Source organism: Pristiophorus japonicus, chromosome 17 (assembly GCF_044704955.1).
Source record: "Pristiophorus japonicus isolate sPriJap1 chromosome 17, sPriJap1.hap1, whole genome shotgun sequence".
Lineage (NCBI taxonomy): Eukaryota > Metazoa > Chordata > Chondrichthyes > Pristiophoridae > Pristiophorus > Pristiophorus japonicus.
In genome coordinates this window covers 25,659,105-25,674,634 of record NC_091993.1, presented here as the reverse complement: position 1 = coordinate 25,674,634, position 15,530 = coordinate 25,659,105, and the positions used below count along the sequence as shown (strand labels likewise).

Genomic DNA, 15,530 nt, shown 5'->3' with positions numbered 1-15,530 from the left:
GCAATTAAATCAAGATCCAAAAACATGAAAGCACACGGAACTAGCAAAAAAGGCATGGGACGGTAAAGAAAGAACTTGCATTTCTATAGCAGACTTTGCAACCTCAGGCCGGTCCAAAGTACTTTACAGCCAATGAAGTACTTTTGGAGTGTAGTCAGTGTTGTAATGTGGGAAACGTGGCAGCCAATTTGCACACAGCAAGCTCCCACAAACAGCAATGTGATAATGACCAGCTCAATCAGTTTTTAAGTGTTGCTTCAGGGATAAATATTGGCCAGGACACAAGGGAGATCATCCCTGATCTTCCTTGAATAGTGCCAAGGGATCTTTTACGTCGACCCGCGAGGGCGGGTGGGACCTCGGTTTTATATTTCATCCGAGAGACGGCACCTCCGACAGGGCAGTACTCCCTCAATACTGCATGGGAGTGTTGGCCTGAATTGTGTGCTCAAGTCTCTGGAGTGGGACTTGAACCCACAACCTTCTGACCCAGAGGCGAGAGTGCTACCCACTGAGCCACGGCTGACGCCCAAGAAAGCTTTGCATTGAGGTAGCACATTATCACGTCCCTCAGCAACATCTCAAAGCTCTTCACATGCAATTAGTTACTTTGCCGGGCAATGGCTGTTATGCAGGTTGGCGTGGCAGCCATTTTGTGCACAGCAAGCAGCAAGGAGACAAATGGGCAATTAATGAATTAGCTTCCTCCCCTCTCCCCCAGTATTACTGGCCGAGACACAAATGTTGACCAGGAGACTGCATAAACTCCCCTGCTCTTCTTCAAATGCTGCCATGGGATATTTAACGGTCACCAGAGCCAGCTGGGGACTTCAGGCCTCTTCTGGAGAGCAGGCGTTCAACACTTCCTCGGCACAGGGCGTCACAATAAACAGATTCTCACACGGAACTAAATGGGCAGCAAGTTAAGTACAAGAGGGATAACCGTCCCTGTGGGACCGAACTCCAGCAAGGGTTCATGGCTTCAGGAAAGGAGGGGAGAAAATTGGGGTGGGAGAGGACAAAAGGAATTTGCTTCTTGTTAGTTGGAAATTGGACGCGCCCGACGCTCATTTGGCACCTGGATTGAGACTGGCCAAACTCAAAGGGGAGCGGGACCACCTACAATACTCCATCTCAACATCTGTACACAGCAAGCTCCCACACCAGTCATCGAGGTTCTCCGACCTCAAACAAGAGTAATTTCTGTTGTAGTGCAATTGATCTTCTCCAGCTCTGACTCGTCAGCCTGCAGCCCTTTGGTACGATGCAGGTGTACAAGTTAAGACAAAAAGTGAGGCTAGAACATGGAATGCATTACCATGAAGACAAGTCAAGTGGAGAAAACTTAGGTAAACACGAGGGAAAATTTTGAAAGAGCAGGGCAGTGGAATTAGAGCGCTCCAGCGAGGAGTTAACTATGAGCCAAGCAGACTCTTGTGGGCTGAAATTTCTATCATTGTTCTACAAGAAAGTGGCTTTAAATTCAAGTCAAAAAATAGTATCCAGGCAAAGCACTTTTTCCCCCTTCCCAAAACCAGAGCAAACAGAAAGTTGTTCCCAAACTATTTTTAGGTTAAATTAAGATTTACTGAAGTGAACTGGACTCATTTACTTACTGCTTTCTCCATCATACTTGGTTTTGAGACAGCCTTGAAGCAGACATTTTGCATGGAACTCCTCCCTCGTATGACATCATCAATGGGGAATGATACCCACAAACCACTGCCCCACTGATGATGTCACAGGGGGAGGGGGAAAATGGTGCACAAACGTTCTGCCTCGGTTTAACCTGTGGTTCCAACGCAGGCCGTGTGGAGAGTTAACCAGCCAGTGTCCTTCGTTTAACGAGTCACGCGGACCAAGAAAGCCCCAAATCCCACCCCAAGCTACTCTGATCTCAGGCGGGCAGCCATTTTGGATGTTGAAATTGGCTCAGCACCTTGGAGCTAGAGAGTTAGCCAGGCTTCCTGCTCCGGGACAGTGAGTGAGCGAGTGCCAGCGTTCCTGCTCCTGCTCCAGGAGAGCGAGTGCCAACGTTCCTGCTCCTGCTCCAGGAGAGAGAGCGAGAGCCAGGGCTCCTGCTCCAGGAGAGAGAGCGCGAGAGCCAGGGCTCCTGCTCCAGGAGAGAGAGCGCGAGAGCCAGGGCTCCTGCTCCAGGAGAGAGAGCGCGAGAGCCAGGGCTCCTGCTCCAGGAGAGAGAGCGCGAGAGCCAGGGCTCCTGCTCCAGGAGAGAGAGCGCGAGAGCCAGGGCTCCTGCTCCAGGAGAGAGAGCGCGAGAGCCAGGGCTCCTGCTCCAGGAGAGAGAGCGCGAGAGCCAGGGCTCCTGCTCCAGGAGAGAGAGCGCGAGAGCCAGGGCTCCTGCTCCAGGAGAGAGAGCGCGAGAGCCAGGGCTCCTGCTCCAGGAGAGAGAGCGCGAGAGCCAGGGCTCCTGCTCCAGGAGAGAGAGCGCGAGAGCCAGGGCTCCTGCTCCAGGAGAGAGAGCGCGAGAGCCAGGGCTCCTGCTCCAGGAGAGAGAGCGCGAGAGCCAGGGCTCCTGCTCCACGAGAGAGAGCGCGAGAGCCAGGGCTCCTGCTCCACGAGAGAGAGCGCGAGAGCCAGGGCTCCTGCTCCACGAGAGAGAGCGCGAGAGCCAGGGCTCCTGCTCCACGAGAGAGAGCGCGAGAGCCAGGGCTCCTGCTCCACGAGAGAGAGCGCGAGAGCCAGGGCTCCTGCTCCACGAGAGAGAGCGCGAGAGCCAGGGCTCCTGCTCCACGAGAGAGAGCGCGAGAGCCAGGGCTCCTGCTCCACGAGAGAGAGCGCGAGAGCCAGGGCTCCTGCTCCACGAGAGAGAGCGCGAGAGCCAGGGCTCCTGCTCCACGAGAGAGAGCGCGAGAGCCAGGGCTCCTGCTCCACGAGAGAGAGCGCGAGAGCCAGGGCTCCTGCTCCACGAGAGAGAGCGCGAGAGCCAGGGCTCCTGCTCCACGAGAGAGAGCGCGAGAGCCAGGGCTCCTGCTCCACGAGAGAGAGCGCGAGAGCCAGGGCTCCTGCTCCACGAGAGAGAGCGCGAGAGCCAGGGCTCCTGCTCCACGAGAGAGAGCGCGAGAGCCAGGGCTCCTGCTCCACGAGAGAGAGCGCGAGAGCCAGGGCTCCTGCTCCACGAGAGAGAGCGCGAGAGCCAGGGCTCCTGCTCCACGAGAGAGAGCGCGAGAGCCAGGGCTCCTGCTCCACGAGAGAGAGCGCGAGAGCCAGGGCTCCTGCTCCACGAGAGACAGCGAGAGCCAGGGCTCCTGCTCCACGAGAGACAGCGAGAGCCAGGGCTCCTGCTCCACGAGAGACAGCGAGAGCCAGGGCTCCTGCTCCACGAGAGACAGCGAGAGCCAGGGCTCCTGCTCCACGAGAGACAGCGAGAGCCAGGGCTCCTGCTCCACGAGAGACAGCGAGAGCCAGGGCTCCTGCTCCACGAGAGACAGCGAGAGCCAGGGCTCCTGCTCCACGAGAGACAGCGAGAGCCAGGGCTCCTGCTCCACGAGAGACAGCGAGAGCCAGGGCTCCTGCTCCACGAGAGACAGCGAGAGCCAGGGCTTCTGCTCCACGAGAGACAGCGAGAGCCAGGGCTCCTGCTCCACGAGAGACAGCGAGAGCCAGGGCTCCTGCTCCACGAGAGACAGCGAGAGCCAGGGCTCCTGCTCCACGAGAGACAGCGAGAGCCAGGGCTCCTGCTCCACGAGAGACAGCGAGAGCCAGGGCTCCTGCTCCACGAGAGACAGCGAGAGCCAGGGCTCCTGCTCCACGAGAGACAGCGAGAGCCAGGGCTCCTGCTCCACGAGAGACAGCGAGAGCCAGGGGTGCTGCTCCACGAGAGACAGCGAGAGCCAGGGCTCCTGCTCCACGAGAGACAGCGAGAGCCAGGGCTCCTGCTCCACGAGAGACAGCGAGAGCCAGGGCTCCTGCTCCACGAGAGACAGCGAGAGCCAGGGCTCCTGCTCCACGAGAGACAGCGAGAGCCAGGGCTCCTGCTCCACGAGAGACAGCGAGAGCCAGGGCTCCTGCTCCACGAGAGACAGCGAGAGCCAGGGCTCCTGCTCCACGAGAGACAGCGAGAGCCAGGGCTCCTGCTCCACGAGAGACAGCGAGAGCCAGGGCTCCTGCTCCACGAGAGACAGCGAGAGCCAGGGCTCCTGCTCCACGAGAGACAGCGAGAGCCAGGGCTCCTGCTCCACGAGAGACAGCGAGAGCCAGGGCTCCTGCTCCAGGCGAGTGGGCTATAGTGAGCCAGGGTTCCTGCTCCAGGATTCCTGCTCCAGGAGAGTGGGCTATAGTGAGCCAGGGTTCCTGCTTCTGGAGGGGGAGGGTGAAGAAATCAATCAAGAAGTTAGCACAGAATCAGCCCCTCTCCTATCCCCGAACAGCCTCCGATGCTCTCCATGGAAAAGGGACAATTGAACCAGGAACCATATTCTTGTTGGCAGCAGTGGAGCTGTACCCACCAATGGAGCTGTACCCACCAATATTCCCTTCAAGCTGCGTGACTGCACAGTGCTCTGGAACCCCCATGCAACCGGCTTTTCAATGGAACAAACTGCACGAGCACGGTATTCTGAATGGGCCCCCAAAAAAAACATTAAAGTGAACATCGGTACCCACAGAGAGAGTCGGCATATTCAGGTGAAGGAGGAAAGGAGAAGCAAAGAAAATCAACATTAAGAGAAAATGAGGAGTGGCAGTAAAGCGATCCCTCAACTTCATATCATTGCTCCATCAAACACGTCATACATAAACACTCCGGGGAACACAAGCTAGTGTACAACTGTTGGCAATGGAAGAACCGTCTGCAATCTTAAATGTCAAGTCGAGTGACGCAGTCAGCACCCAAGCACTGCCAGGTCAGATACTGACCACAGCTCTTCCTCGACTGTGCCCCGACTAAATGCCTCAGCCCCCGCCCCCTATTGCACATTTTTCCATTTTCCCCACAACAGCTATCCTGCGATCTCTCGGAGCACAGTTTGCTACATTTGCCCACTGAGGATGGGATTGTGATTGTGATTGGGACTGCCCCCGGGGCTGGAATTTCACCCAGGGATGAAAGACCAGGAGAGAACCCAGTGCACCAGCCACGCTGGTTAAAACGTGCCGAGGCTGGTGCAGTAGCGAGCCACAGGGTCCAGCATTCAATCCCGGGTCTGTGCCGAGTTAGTGGATGTCAGGCTGGGACCTCAAGCCGCCACCGACCCACACTTCCTGACGGACCGAATACACTGGTGAAAGCCAGGGAGGGACGAACCGTCCATTTTGTTGGTTAGGAAAGGCACGGGGCAAAGGGAAGACCTGAGAACAATGGAACCGGGAAGAAAGAATCACCACCCCCACCCCCTTCGACAGACACACACACACACACTTTGGCGTTCAGACCGCTACAGTCCATTTGCAGCAATAGCGTTCCATCTCTGCTGACGATTCTTTGATGCTGTAGAGTGCATCCTCCGATCATTTACTGTCCTCTTGCAAGTCAGCGGGCCAGTACTGGTCGCCCATGTAGCGGTCGATCGCAGAGTTTGTTTCGGAAGCCGCATGTTCCTGTTCTGCCGACAACCAACTGTGCAGTTTCTGCTCCCACTGGACCTCCACCAGTCGGTACAACTCCATCGAGGTACAGGCATCCTCTACAGAGCAGTGCCCATCTCTGCCAACCTGCCACAAGACAAGGGAATGACAGCAAATCAGGGAGGGCAACATTTCCCTGACCCCCACCTCCCCCACATTTTGCAGCCGAACGCACAATCAAGAGATATACTGGCCTTGACTGAAATGTAGAATAGATTTACCAGAATGATAGTTGGCTCAGAGTTAAACTACGTGGTGACATTACACAAACTAGGTTTGTGCTCCCTGGAATTTAGACGGTCAAGAGGTGATTCGATCGAAGTTTTCAAGATACTGAGGGGAACTGGTAGAAACTATTTACACTGGTTTGGGGACTAGGAAACATAGTCTAAACATTCGACCTTGTCCAAGTGCCCATTTGGCATACACGAAGTTGGGCAGCGAGTACGGTCAGGCACTTCGACCGTGAGGGGCATCGTAGCCGAACCTTAATCCCCCTCCTCACCCACATCCGTACGGATGCCAGCAGCCGTCACCATCAGGAGCAGGCACCAAGCCAGATGCTGTCCCCTAATCAATGTCGACTGCCGCCTGGGTGGTGACCAACTAACCCAGCACAGACTGCGATCAAACTTAGCGCCCCATGGGCTGTGTAACTCGGTGGCAAGCCGCTCGGTTTACCTTGGACGGTGCCGCTGGCTGGCACGAGACCCGTACACACGAGAACCGATGGGATCTCACACAATACAGAAATCCAGTGGCCTGGAATAATGATCCAGAGACACAAGTTCAAATCCCACCACGGCACTGATGTTCTTTAGGGAAGGAAATCTGCCATCCTTACCCAGTCTGGGCCTATATGTGACTCCAGACCCACAGCAATGTGGTTGACTCTTAACTGCGCTCTGAAATGGCCCAGCGAGACACTTAGTTGTATCAAAACCGCTACAAGAAACAACAAGACCTTCATCACACGGACTGCAGCGGTTCAAAAAGGCGGCAGCTCACCACCTTCTCAAGGACAATTGGGGATGAGCAATAAATACCGGCTATGCCAGAGATGCTCACCTCCCAGGAACGAATTCAAAAAATGTAACAAAGTGGCTTGAGACTGGCTCATCTTCAGTCCACCTGCATTTATAGACCAACTGGTGACGTCACTGCTGGAGTCTGTAATTAGAGTTCCAACAGAGGGTGCAGCACAGACAAAACTGGTTCCTTACTGCCCGACACACCCATGTTTTAATCTGAACCAGGAGGCGAAACTTAGCCATCCGATATCAGACAAGCAGCCTGCAGGAACACGTACGCGGAAGCAGATTTGTTTACTGGCGTCAGCTGTTTGTCAACGGGGCACTGTCGGAAGGCGGACAACCGAGGGTACATAAGAAATAGGTGCAGGAGTAGGCCACACGGCCCCTTGAGCCTGCTCCGCCATTTAATAGCGAAGAGTAAGCCCCAGGGCCTCGTGGCTGAACAGATCAGATCCCCTGAAAGAGGGCAACAACGCACGGATGCGTTACATATAGCGGCTCCTGGCGAGTCTGCCCCGGCCCCAACGGTAGCACTCGCGCGTCCGTACCTGAAGGTCATGGGATCAAGCCCAACTCCAGGACCGGAGCACATAATCTAGGCTGACACTCCAGCGCAGAAGCAAGGGGGTGATGCATGCCGCAGGCGATGTTTTCTTTCGGGGGAGGGGGAGAAGTTAAACAGAGATCCTGTCTAGGTGGACACACCATTGGAGGATCAGGGAGCTCTCCCATGCTCTTGGCCAACATTCATCCCTCAAACAATACGCACAAATAACAAATTAAGTGGCTGCTTCTTTTGGTTATTGCTGGGGATTAGCTAGTGCGCTTACATTTTTATATAAATTCCCGCAATGTGGACGTCGCTGGCAAGGCCGGTATTTATTGCCCATCCCTAATTACCCTTGAGAAGGTGGTGGTGAGCCGCCTTCTTGAACCGCTGCAGTCCGTGTGGTGAAGGTGCTCCCACAGCGCTGTTAGGGAGGGAGCTCCAGGATTTTGACCCAGCGACGATGACGGAACGGCGATGTACTTCCAAGACAGGATGGTGTGTAACTTGGAGGGGAACTTGCAGGCGATGGTGTTCTCATCTGCCTGCTGCCCTTGACCTTCTAGGTGGTAGAGGTCACAAGTTTGGGAGGTGTTGCCGGAGAAGCCTTTGAAAAAGCAAAATTTGGTCGGCCAAAGTCAGCATGGATTTATGAAGGGGAAGTCATGTTTGACAAATTTGCTGGAATTCTTTGAGGATGTAACAGGGTGGATAAAGGGGAACCACTGGATGTGGTGAATTTGGACTTCCAGAAGGCATTTGACAAGGTACCACACAAAAAGTTACTGCACAAAATAAAAGTTCACGGGGTTAGGGGTAATATATTAGCATGGATAGAAGATTGGCTGACAAAGAAACAGAGAGTCGGGATAAATGGGTTAATCTCTGATTTGCAATCAGTAATGAGTGGGGTGTCGCAGGGATCAGTGCTGGGACCCCAACTATTTACAATCTATATTTACGATTTGGAAGATGGGACATAGAAACATAGAAAGTAGGTGCAGGAGTAGGCCATTCGGCCCTTCGAGCCTGCACCACCATTCAATATGATCATGGCTGATCATGCAACTTCAGTACCGCATTCCTGCTTTCTCTCCATACCCCTTTAGCCATAAGGGCCACATTTAACTCCCTTTTGAATATATCTAATGAACTAGCCTCAACAACTTTCTGTGGTAGAGAATTCCACAGGTTCACAATTCTCTGAGTGAAGAAGTTTCTCCTCATCTCGGTCCTAAATGGCTTACCCCTTATCCTTAGACCCCTGGTTCTGGACTTCCCCAACATCGGGAACATTCTTCCTGCATCTAACCTGTCCAATCCCATCTGAATTTTATATGTTTCTATGAGATCCCCTCTCATTCTTCTAAATTCCAGTGAATATAAGCCCAGTCGATCCAGTCTTTCTTCATATGTCAGTCCTGTCATCCCGGGAATCAGTCTGGTGAACCTTCGCTGCACTCCCTCAACAACAAGAATGTCCTTCCTCAGATTAGGAGACCAAAACTGCACACAATACTCAAGGTGTGGTCTCACCAAGGCCCTGTGCAACTGCAGTAAGACCTCCCTGCTCCTATACTCAAATCCCCTCGCTGTGAAGGCCAGCATGCCATTTACCTTCTTTATTGCCTGCTGTACCTGCATGCCTACCTTCAATGACTGATGTACCATGACACCCAGGTCTTGTTGTACCTCCTCTTTTACTAATGTCACCATTCAGATAATAACCTACCTTCCTGTTTTTGCAATCAAAGTGGATAACCTCACACTTATTCACATGATACTGCATCTGCCATGCATCTGCCCATTCGCCTAACCTGTCCAAGTCACCCTGCAGTCTCCTAGCATTCTCCTCGCAGCTCGCACTTCCAACCAGCTTAGTGTCATCTGCAAACTTGGAGAAATTACATTCAATTCCTTTGTCTAAATCATTAATGTATCTTGTAAATAGCTGGGGTCCCAGCACTGAACCCTGTGGCACCCCACTAGTCACTGCCTGCCATTCTGAAAAGGACCCATTTATTCCCACTCTTGGCTTCTTGTCTGCCAACCAGTTCTCTATCCACGTCAATACATTACCCCCAATACCATGTGCCTTAATTTTGCACACTAATCTCTTGTGGGACCTTGTCAAAAGCCTTTTGAAAGTCCAAATACATCACATCCACTGGTTCTCCCTTGTCCACTCTACTAGTTACATCCTCAAAAAATTTGTCAAGCATGATTTCCTTTTCATAAATCCATACCGACTTGGACCGATCCTGTCACTGCTTTCCAAATGTGCTGCTATTTCATCTTTAATAACTGATTCCAACATTTTCCCCACTACCGATGTCAGGCTAACCAGTCTATAATTCTGTTTTCTCTCTCCCTCCTTTTTTAAAAAGTGGTGTTACATTAGCTACACTCCAATCCATAGGAACTGACCCAGAGTCTAGAGAATGTTGGAAAATGACTATCAATGCATCCACTATTTCTAGGGCCACTTCCTTAAGTACTCTGAGATGCAGACTAACAGGCCCTGGGTATTTATCGGCCTTCAGTCCCTTCAATTTCCCGACTAATAAGAATTTCCCTCAATTCCCCCTTCTCACTAGACCCTCGGTCCCCTAGTATTTTCAGGAGGTTATTTGTGTATTCCTTAGTGAAGACAGAATCAAAGTATTTGTTCAATTGGTCTGCCATTTCCTTGTTCCCCATTATGAATTCCCCTGATTCTGACTGCAAGGGACCTACATTAGTCTTCACTAATCTTTTTCTCTTCACGCAGTGTAACGTAGCCAAGTTTGCTGGCAATACAAAGATGGGAGGAAGGGCAATGTGTGAGGAGGACATAAAGAGGCTGAAGGAGTACACAGACAGGCTAAGTGAGTGGGCAAGAATTTGGCAGATGGCGTATAATGTTGGAAAGTGTGAGGTCATGCACTTTGGCAGAAAAAAATCAAAGAGCAAGTTATTATTTAAATGGAGAAAGATTGCAAAGTGCTGCAGTACAGCAGGACCTGGGGGTACTTGTGCATGAAACACAAAAGGATAGTATGCAGGTACAGCAAGTAATCAGGAAGGCCAATGGAATCTTAGCCTTTATTGCAAAGGGGATGGAGTATAAAAGCAGGGAAGTCTTGTTACAGCTGTACAGGGTGTGGGGGGGCCACACCTGGAATACTGAGTGCAGTTTTGGTTTCCATATTTACGAAAGGATATACTTGCTGTGAAGGCAGTTCAGAGAAGATTCACTAGGTTGATCACGGGGATAAGGGGGTTGACTTACGAGGAATGATCGATTGGTTTGGCCTCTACTCATTGGAATTCAGCAGAATGAGAGGTGATCTTATAGAAACGTATAAGATTATGAGGGGGCTTGACAAGGATACAGAGAGGATGTTTCCACTGATGGGGGAGACTAGAACTAGAGGGCATGATCTTAAAATAAGGGGCCGCCCATTTAGAACTGTGATGAAGAGAAATTTCTTCTCTCAGAAGGTTGTGAATCTGTGGAATTCACTGCCTCAGAGAGCTGTGGAAGCTGGGACATTAAATATATTTAAGACAGAGATAGATAGTTTCTTAAACGATAAGGGGATAAGGGGTTATGGGGAGCGGGCAGGGAAATGGAGTTGAGTCCATGATCTTATTGAATGGCGGAGCAAGCTCGAAGGGCCTTATGGCCTACTTCTATTTCTTATGTTGTTACGAGTTGCTGCAGTGCATCTTGTAGACGGTGCACACCGCAGCCATAGTGCGCCAGTGGTGGAGGGAGTGAATGTTTAAGGTGGTGGACGGGGTGCCGATCACACGAGCTGCTTTGTCCCGGATGGTGTCGAGCTTGAGTGTTGTTGGAGCTGCACTCATCCAGGCAAGTGGAGAATATTCCATCACACTCCTGACTTGTGCCTTGTAGATGGTGGAAAGGCTTTGGGGAGCCAGGAGGCGAGACACTCACTGCAGATTACCCAGCTCTTGTTGCCACAGTGTTAACGTGGCTGGCCCGGGTAAGTTTCTGTTCAATGGTGACCCCCAGGATGTTAACTCCATGTCAACAGTGACTCTCTGGCTACTCGGGAGATTAAAAGCACGATATTATTTCTTGGCTTCTGTAAATCTCAGGTGACCTGGCTCCTTTATACGGCAGGGCAAACTCCACGCCGTGTGGACACTGCAGAGTTTTCTAATCGACGGACCTGCCCAGCTGACTGTGGGAAGGCAGCCAAGCAGGAAAGTGAACCCTGAGGCCAGCCCGGACAGACCGAGTGCACCAGCTCTGCTGCCCCCAGCAAGCCAGTGGGGGGAAAAGCACCCAACAGACTGCAACTCAACCCACGCAGCACAGAAACACTGAGGGTCGGCTCACACACTCACCTGGATGTTTTTGTGCAGAAGCCGCTTCGCCAGATTCTTCAGGGACACGGACTCTCTTTCTGGAAAGCCAGCCTTCCGCTTCAACATCGGGATCTTGCTCGTGTCCCTCGTCTGCGACTTCGGGTGAAAATACTTCAGTGCTTTGAAGTCGTTGTGCAACGCGTGACCCACCACAATTTTACCCTTCAGGATCTTCAAGATCTGAATTGAAGCACAGGTTAAAAACGTTAACCGCTGCAATAAACTGTGAATCTGTCTGATTTATACTGTCAGTGCAGTGCTGAGGGAGCGCTGCACTGTCGGAGGTGCCGTCTTTCCGATGAGACGTTAAACTGAGGCCCCGTCTGCTCTCTCAGGTGGACGTAAAAGATCCCAAGGCACTATTTCTAAGAAGAGCAGGGGAGTTATCCCCGGTGTACTGGTCAATATTTACCCCTCAATCAACATCACGAAAACAGATTATTTGGTCATTATCACGTTTGCTGTTTGTGGGAGCTTGCTGTGCGCAAATTGGCTGCCGCGTTTCCCACATTACAACAGTGACTACATTTCAAAAAGTACTTCATTGGCTGTAAAGTGCTTTGAGACATCCAGTGTTCATGAAAGGCGCTATATAAATGCAAGTCTTTCTGTTTCTTTCTTTCATTTGGCCCTCTCGCGTCACACAACCATCCAGACTTGGAAAAATATCGCCGTTCCTGCATCGTCGCTGGGCCAAAATCCTGGAACTCCCTCCCTAACAGCATGCACTGCAGCGGTTCACCACCCCTGTCTCAAGGGGTAATTAAGGACAGGCAATAAATGTTTGCCTCGTGAGCAACATCCCATATCCAGAGAATTAATAATACAAAAAATTCCATGCAGATGTGTCTGTCTGGTGGTTTTCCCCAGGCAAATAGTCACATGCTGCAACAAAACAAGGTTGTATTTCATCGACGGCACAGTTGACCACTCTACACCCCAATCGTTCGTGACGCTATTTTGATCGACAGTAGATTTTTACTCTGAGCTTTCCTCTTTTGTGCCTCCAAAGCCTGAGGTGCTGCATCCTACACACTACCTCCTCCTGCACCCTCACTGTGTTAAGGTTAAGACTCAATCGCACCAGCTCCTAATCGAACTCACACTTTGCCAGGACCGCACGTCTGCAGAACTCCTCAGTTCCTCCTACATTTTAAAACCAAGTGTCAGCTGCCTCACCATTGGCCACCTCGTGTCTTGTGCTCAAGTTCCTGGAGTGGGACTTGAACCCACAACCTTCTGACTGCGAGGAATGAGAGAGAGAAAGAGAAAGAGGAAAAAGCGAGAGTGAGTGAGAGAGCGAGCAAGCGCAAGAGAGAGGAGAAAGAGAGAGGGGGGGGGGGAGCGAGAGAGAGACGGAGGGAGAGAAAAAGAGAACGAACACAAAAGAACGAATGAAAGAGAGGAAGATAGAGAGAGCTACCCACTACATCCAGCAATTGTGTGATCTGCGCAAGATGTTCAGCACATTATCATGGATCATTAGACACTTGGTTCACCCACCTCCCTCTGAGCAACATTGAACTCGATTGCGCTGGTCATGTGCTGCTTTCGGATGCCGCTCCATCGGGTGCGGTAGTCGGTGATGGGAAGCCGCGGCTTCACGTACTTGTCGTAGACGACGTCGCACTGATAGTTGACGATGCTGCACCGGGCCATCTCGCCCAGCCGCCCGCAGGGGCCCGTGCCCACCATCTCGCAGTCGATGGCCACGTGCTTGGTGGCCCGGCGAGGGTCCGCGGCTCGCGACTGTCCGACAGGGCCCTCGCGAGCCGGCTTCTTCACCCTTTGCGCCGGGGGATCCCGCTTGCTCGGGTCCGCGGAAGTTGCAAGTAAAGGAAGGCTGTCGCTTTCAGCTTCGGGCCGAGGGTACGACGGATCAAGCAAGGTGGAGCGGTTCCCATTCACATCGGAATTACTCGGCGCCTTGGGGTCTCCCGCCTGAACCGTACAGTTTGGTTGACTGGCATTTGGGCCCGGTGCTGGGCTCGGCGGCCCGCCCTTCCCTTTGAGCCGATTCTGCCTCAGGATCCCTTGCCGCTGCAGAAACGCCTTCCTCTCCAGAAAGCGCTGGTGCCTTCGGCTCGGCCTCTTCCTGCGCTTGGCGACCCGGCACTCGGGGCTCGGGGCCGCGGCGGGTGGGCAGCAGAGGAACTGGGCCGAGCTGGAGAACCTGTGGAACAGTCGCGTGGAGGCCGGGCCTTCGGAGGCAGCGGAAGCAAGGTCCGCACTCGCATCGGTGACACTCGGCATCATTTAATCGCAGTCCAAATGCAGCGGGGAAAGCGAGGGGTGCCAATTGGAACCTTGCAAAAACAGAAGGTCCTTTTAATCAAGGGCAAAGTCAGAGCAACATTTTAACACATTGCACCACGGCGTGGCATTGAGCCTGTTGTCCATCACCCAGCGAGATCTTGATTTGAAATGTGCCACTCATGGGGAGGGGGGGACATGGAAAGAAAAAATAGTTTTATCCACAATTGGGATCCTCAGTTGGGCCATTGAATATATTTGCGGTGGAGACAAGACAGATTTTTGAATGCTAAGGGAGTCGAGGGTTATAGGGAGCGGGCAGGGAAGTGGAGCTGAGTCCATGATCAGATCAGCCGTGATCTTATTGAATGGCAGAGCAGGCTCAAGGGGCCAAATGGCCGACTCCTGCTCCTATTTCTTATGTTCTTATGTTATGTCCCTCGGTTTGGGATGGAAAGTGTCACATTAAAGATGCTCAACACTTGTAAGTGGAATATTTCCCAGGATTAGGCCCAACTGTGATGCCTGTCCAGGCTTCAACAAGAATGTCAACCGTGGCTCAGAGTCAGAAGGTTGTACTAGGTTCCTAGAGTCAGAAGTCCCACTCTAGGAACTTGAGCACATAAATCTCAGCGAACACTCCTGCTGCCCTCTCATGTGGAAGTAAAAGATCCCATGGCACCATTTTGAAGAAAAGCAGCGGTGTCCTGGGGCCAATAGTTGTTTCTCAATCAACATAACAAAAAACAGATTATCTGGTCATTATCACATTGCTGTCTGTGGGAGCTTGCTGTGCGCAAATTGGCTGCTGCGTTTCCCACATTACAACAGTGACTGCACGCCAAAACAAAGTACTTCATTGGCTGTAAAGTGCTTTGGGACGTTCCGTGGTCCTGAAAGTTGCTATATAAATGCAAGTCTTTCTTTCTTTATAGTCCACGCTGGCACACCAGTGCAGTACTAAAGGAGCAGATCTCTCCCCCAGTACTGCTCCTCCGACAGTGCAGCACTCCCGCACTACTGCACCTCCGACAGTGCGGCACTCCCTCCGTCAGTACTGCTCCTCCGACAGTGCAGCACTCCCGCACTACTGCGCCTCCGACAGTCGCTCCCTCAGTACCGCCCCTCCGACAGTGCGGCACTCCCTCCCTCAGCACTGCCCCTCCGACAGTGCGGCACTTCCTCACTACCGCCCCTCCGACAGTGCGGCACTTCCTCACTACCGCCCCTCCGACAGTGCGGCACTCCCTCAGCACCGCCCCTACGACAGTGCGGCACTCCCTCCCTCAGCACTGCCCCTCCGACATTGCGGCACTACCGCCCCTCCGACAGTGCGGCCCCTCCGACAGTGCGGCACACCCTCACTACCGCCCCTCCGACAGTGCGGCACTCCCTCAGTACCGCCTCTCCGACAGTGCGGCACTCCCTCCCTCAGCACTGCCCCTCCGACAGTGCGGCACTCCCTCCTTCAGCACTGCCCCTCTGACAGTGCGGCACTCCCTCCCTCCCTCAGCACCGCCCCTCCGACAGTGCGGCACTCCCTCACTACCGACAGTACGGCACTCCCTCCCTCAGTACTGCCCCTCCGACAGAGCGGCGCTCCCTCATTACTGGCCCCCGGGCGGGGTGCTGTGGAGGGGGTTCGGGCCTCCCTCCCCCGCCGGCGCGGCGCCACGCCGCCGCAGCTCTCACCTGCCGCTATCCCCCCGGCCCTCCACGTGGCTCTTCCTCCC

General features: G+C 53.1%; 1 protein-coding gene across 2 annotated transcripts in view; it reads right to left on the bottom strand.

Moving 5' to 3' along the window:
* The window catches only part of LOC139227615 (apoptosis-enhancing nuclease-like), a 26,731-nt gene extending 11,201 nt beyond the window's left edge, over positions 1-15,530 (bottom strand). Inside the window, exons 1-4 of one of the 2 annotated variants that reach the window (XR_011587443.1) lie at positions 15,490-15,530; positions 13,048-13,850; positions 11,524-11,724; positions 5,378-5,670 (exon numbers count right to left, since the gene is read on the bottom strand). Coding sequence is in view for 1 of the 2 variants with exons in the window: in XM_070858495.1 (XP_070714596.1) it covers positions 5,467-5,670; positions 11,524-11,724; positions 13,048-13,800 (1,158 nt within the window). In the remaining variant the exon portion in view is untranslated. Of the gene's footprint in view, positions 1-4,136; positions 5,671-11,523; positions 11,725-13,047; positions 13,851-15,489 lie in introns of those variants that run through there. The other variant, XM_070858495.1, reaches the window with a different exon arrangement.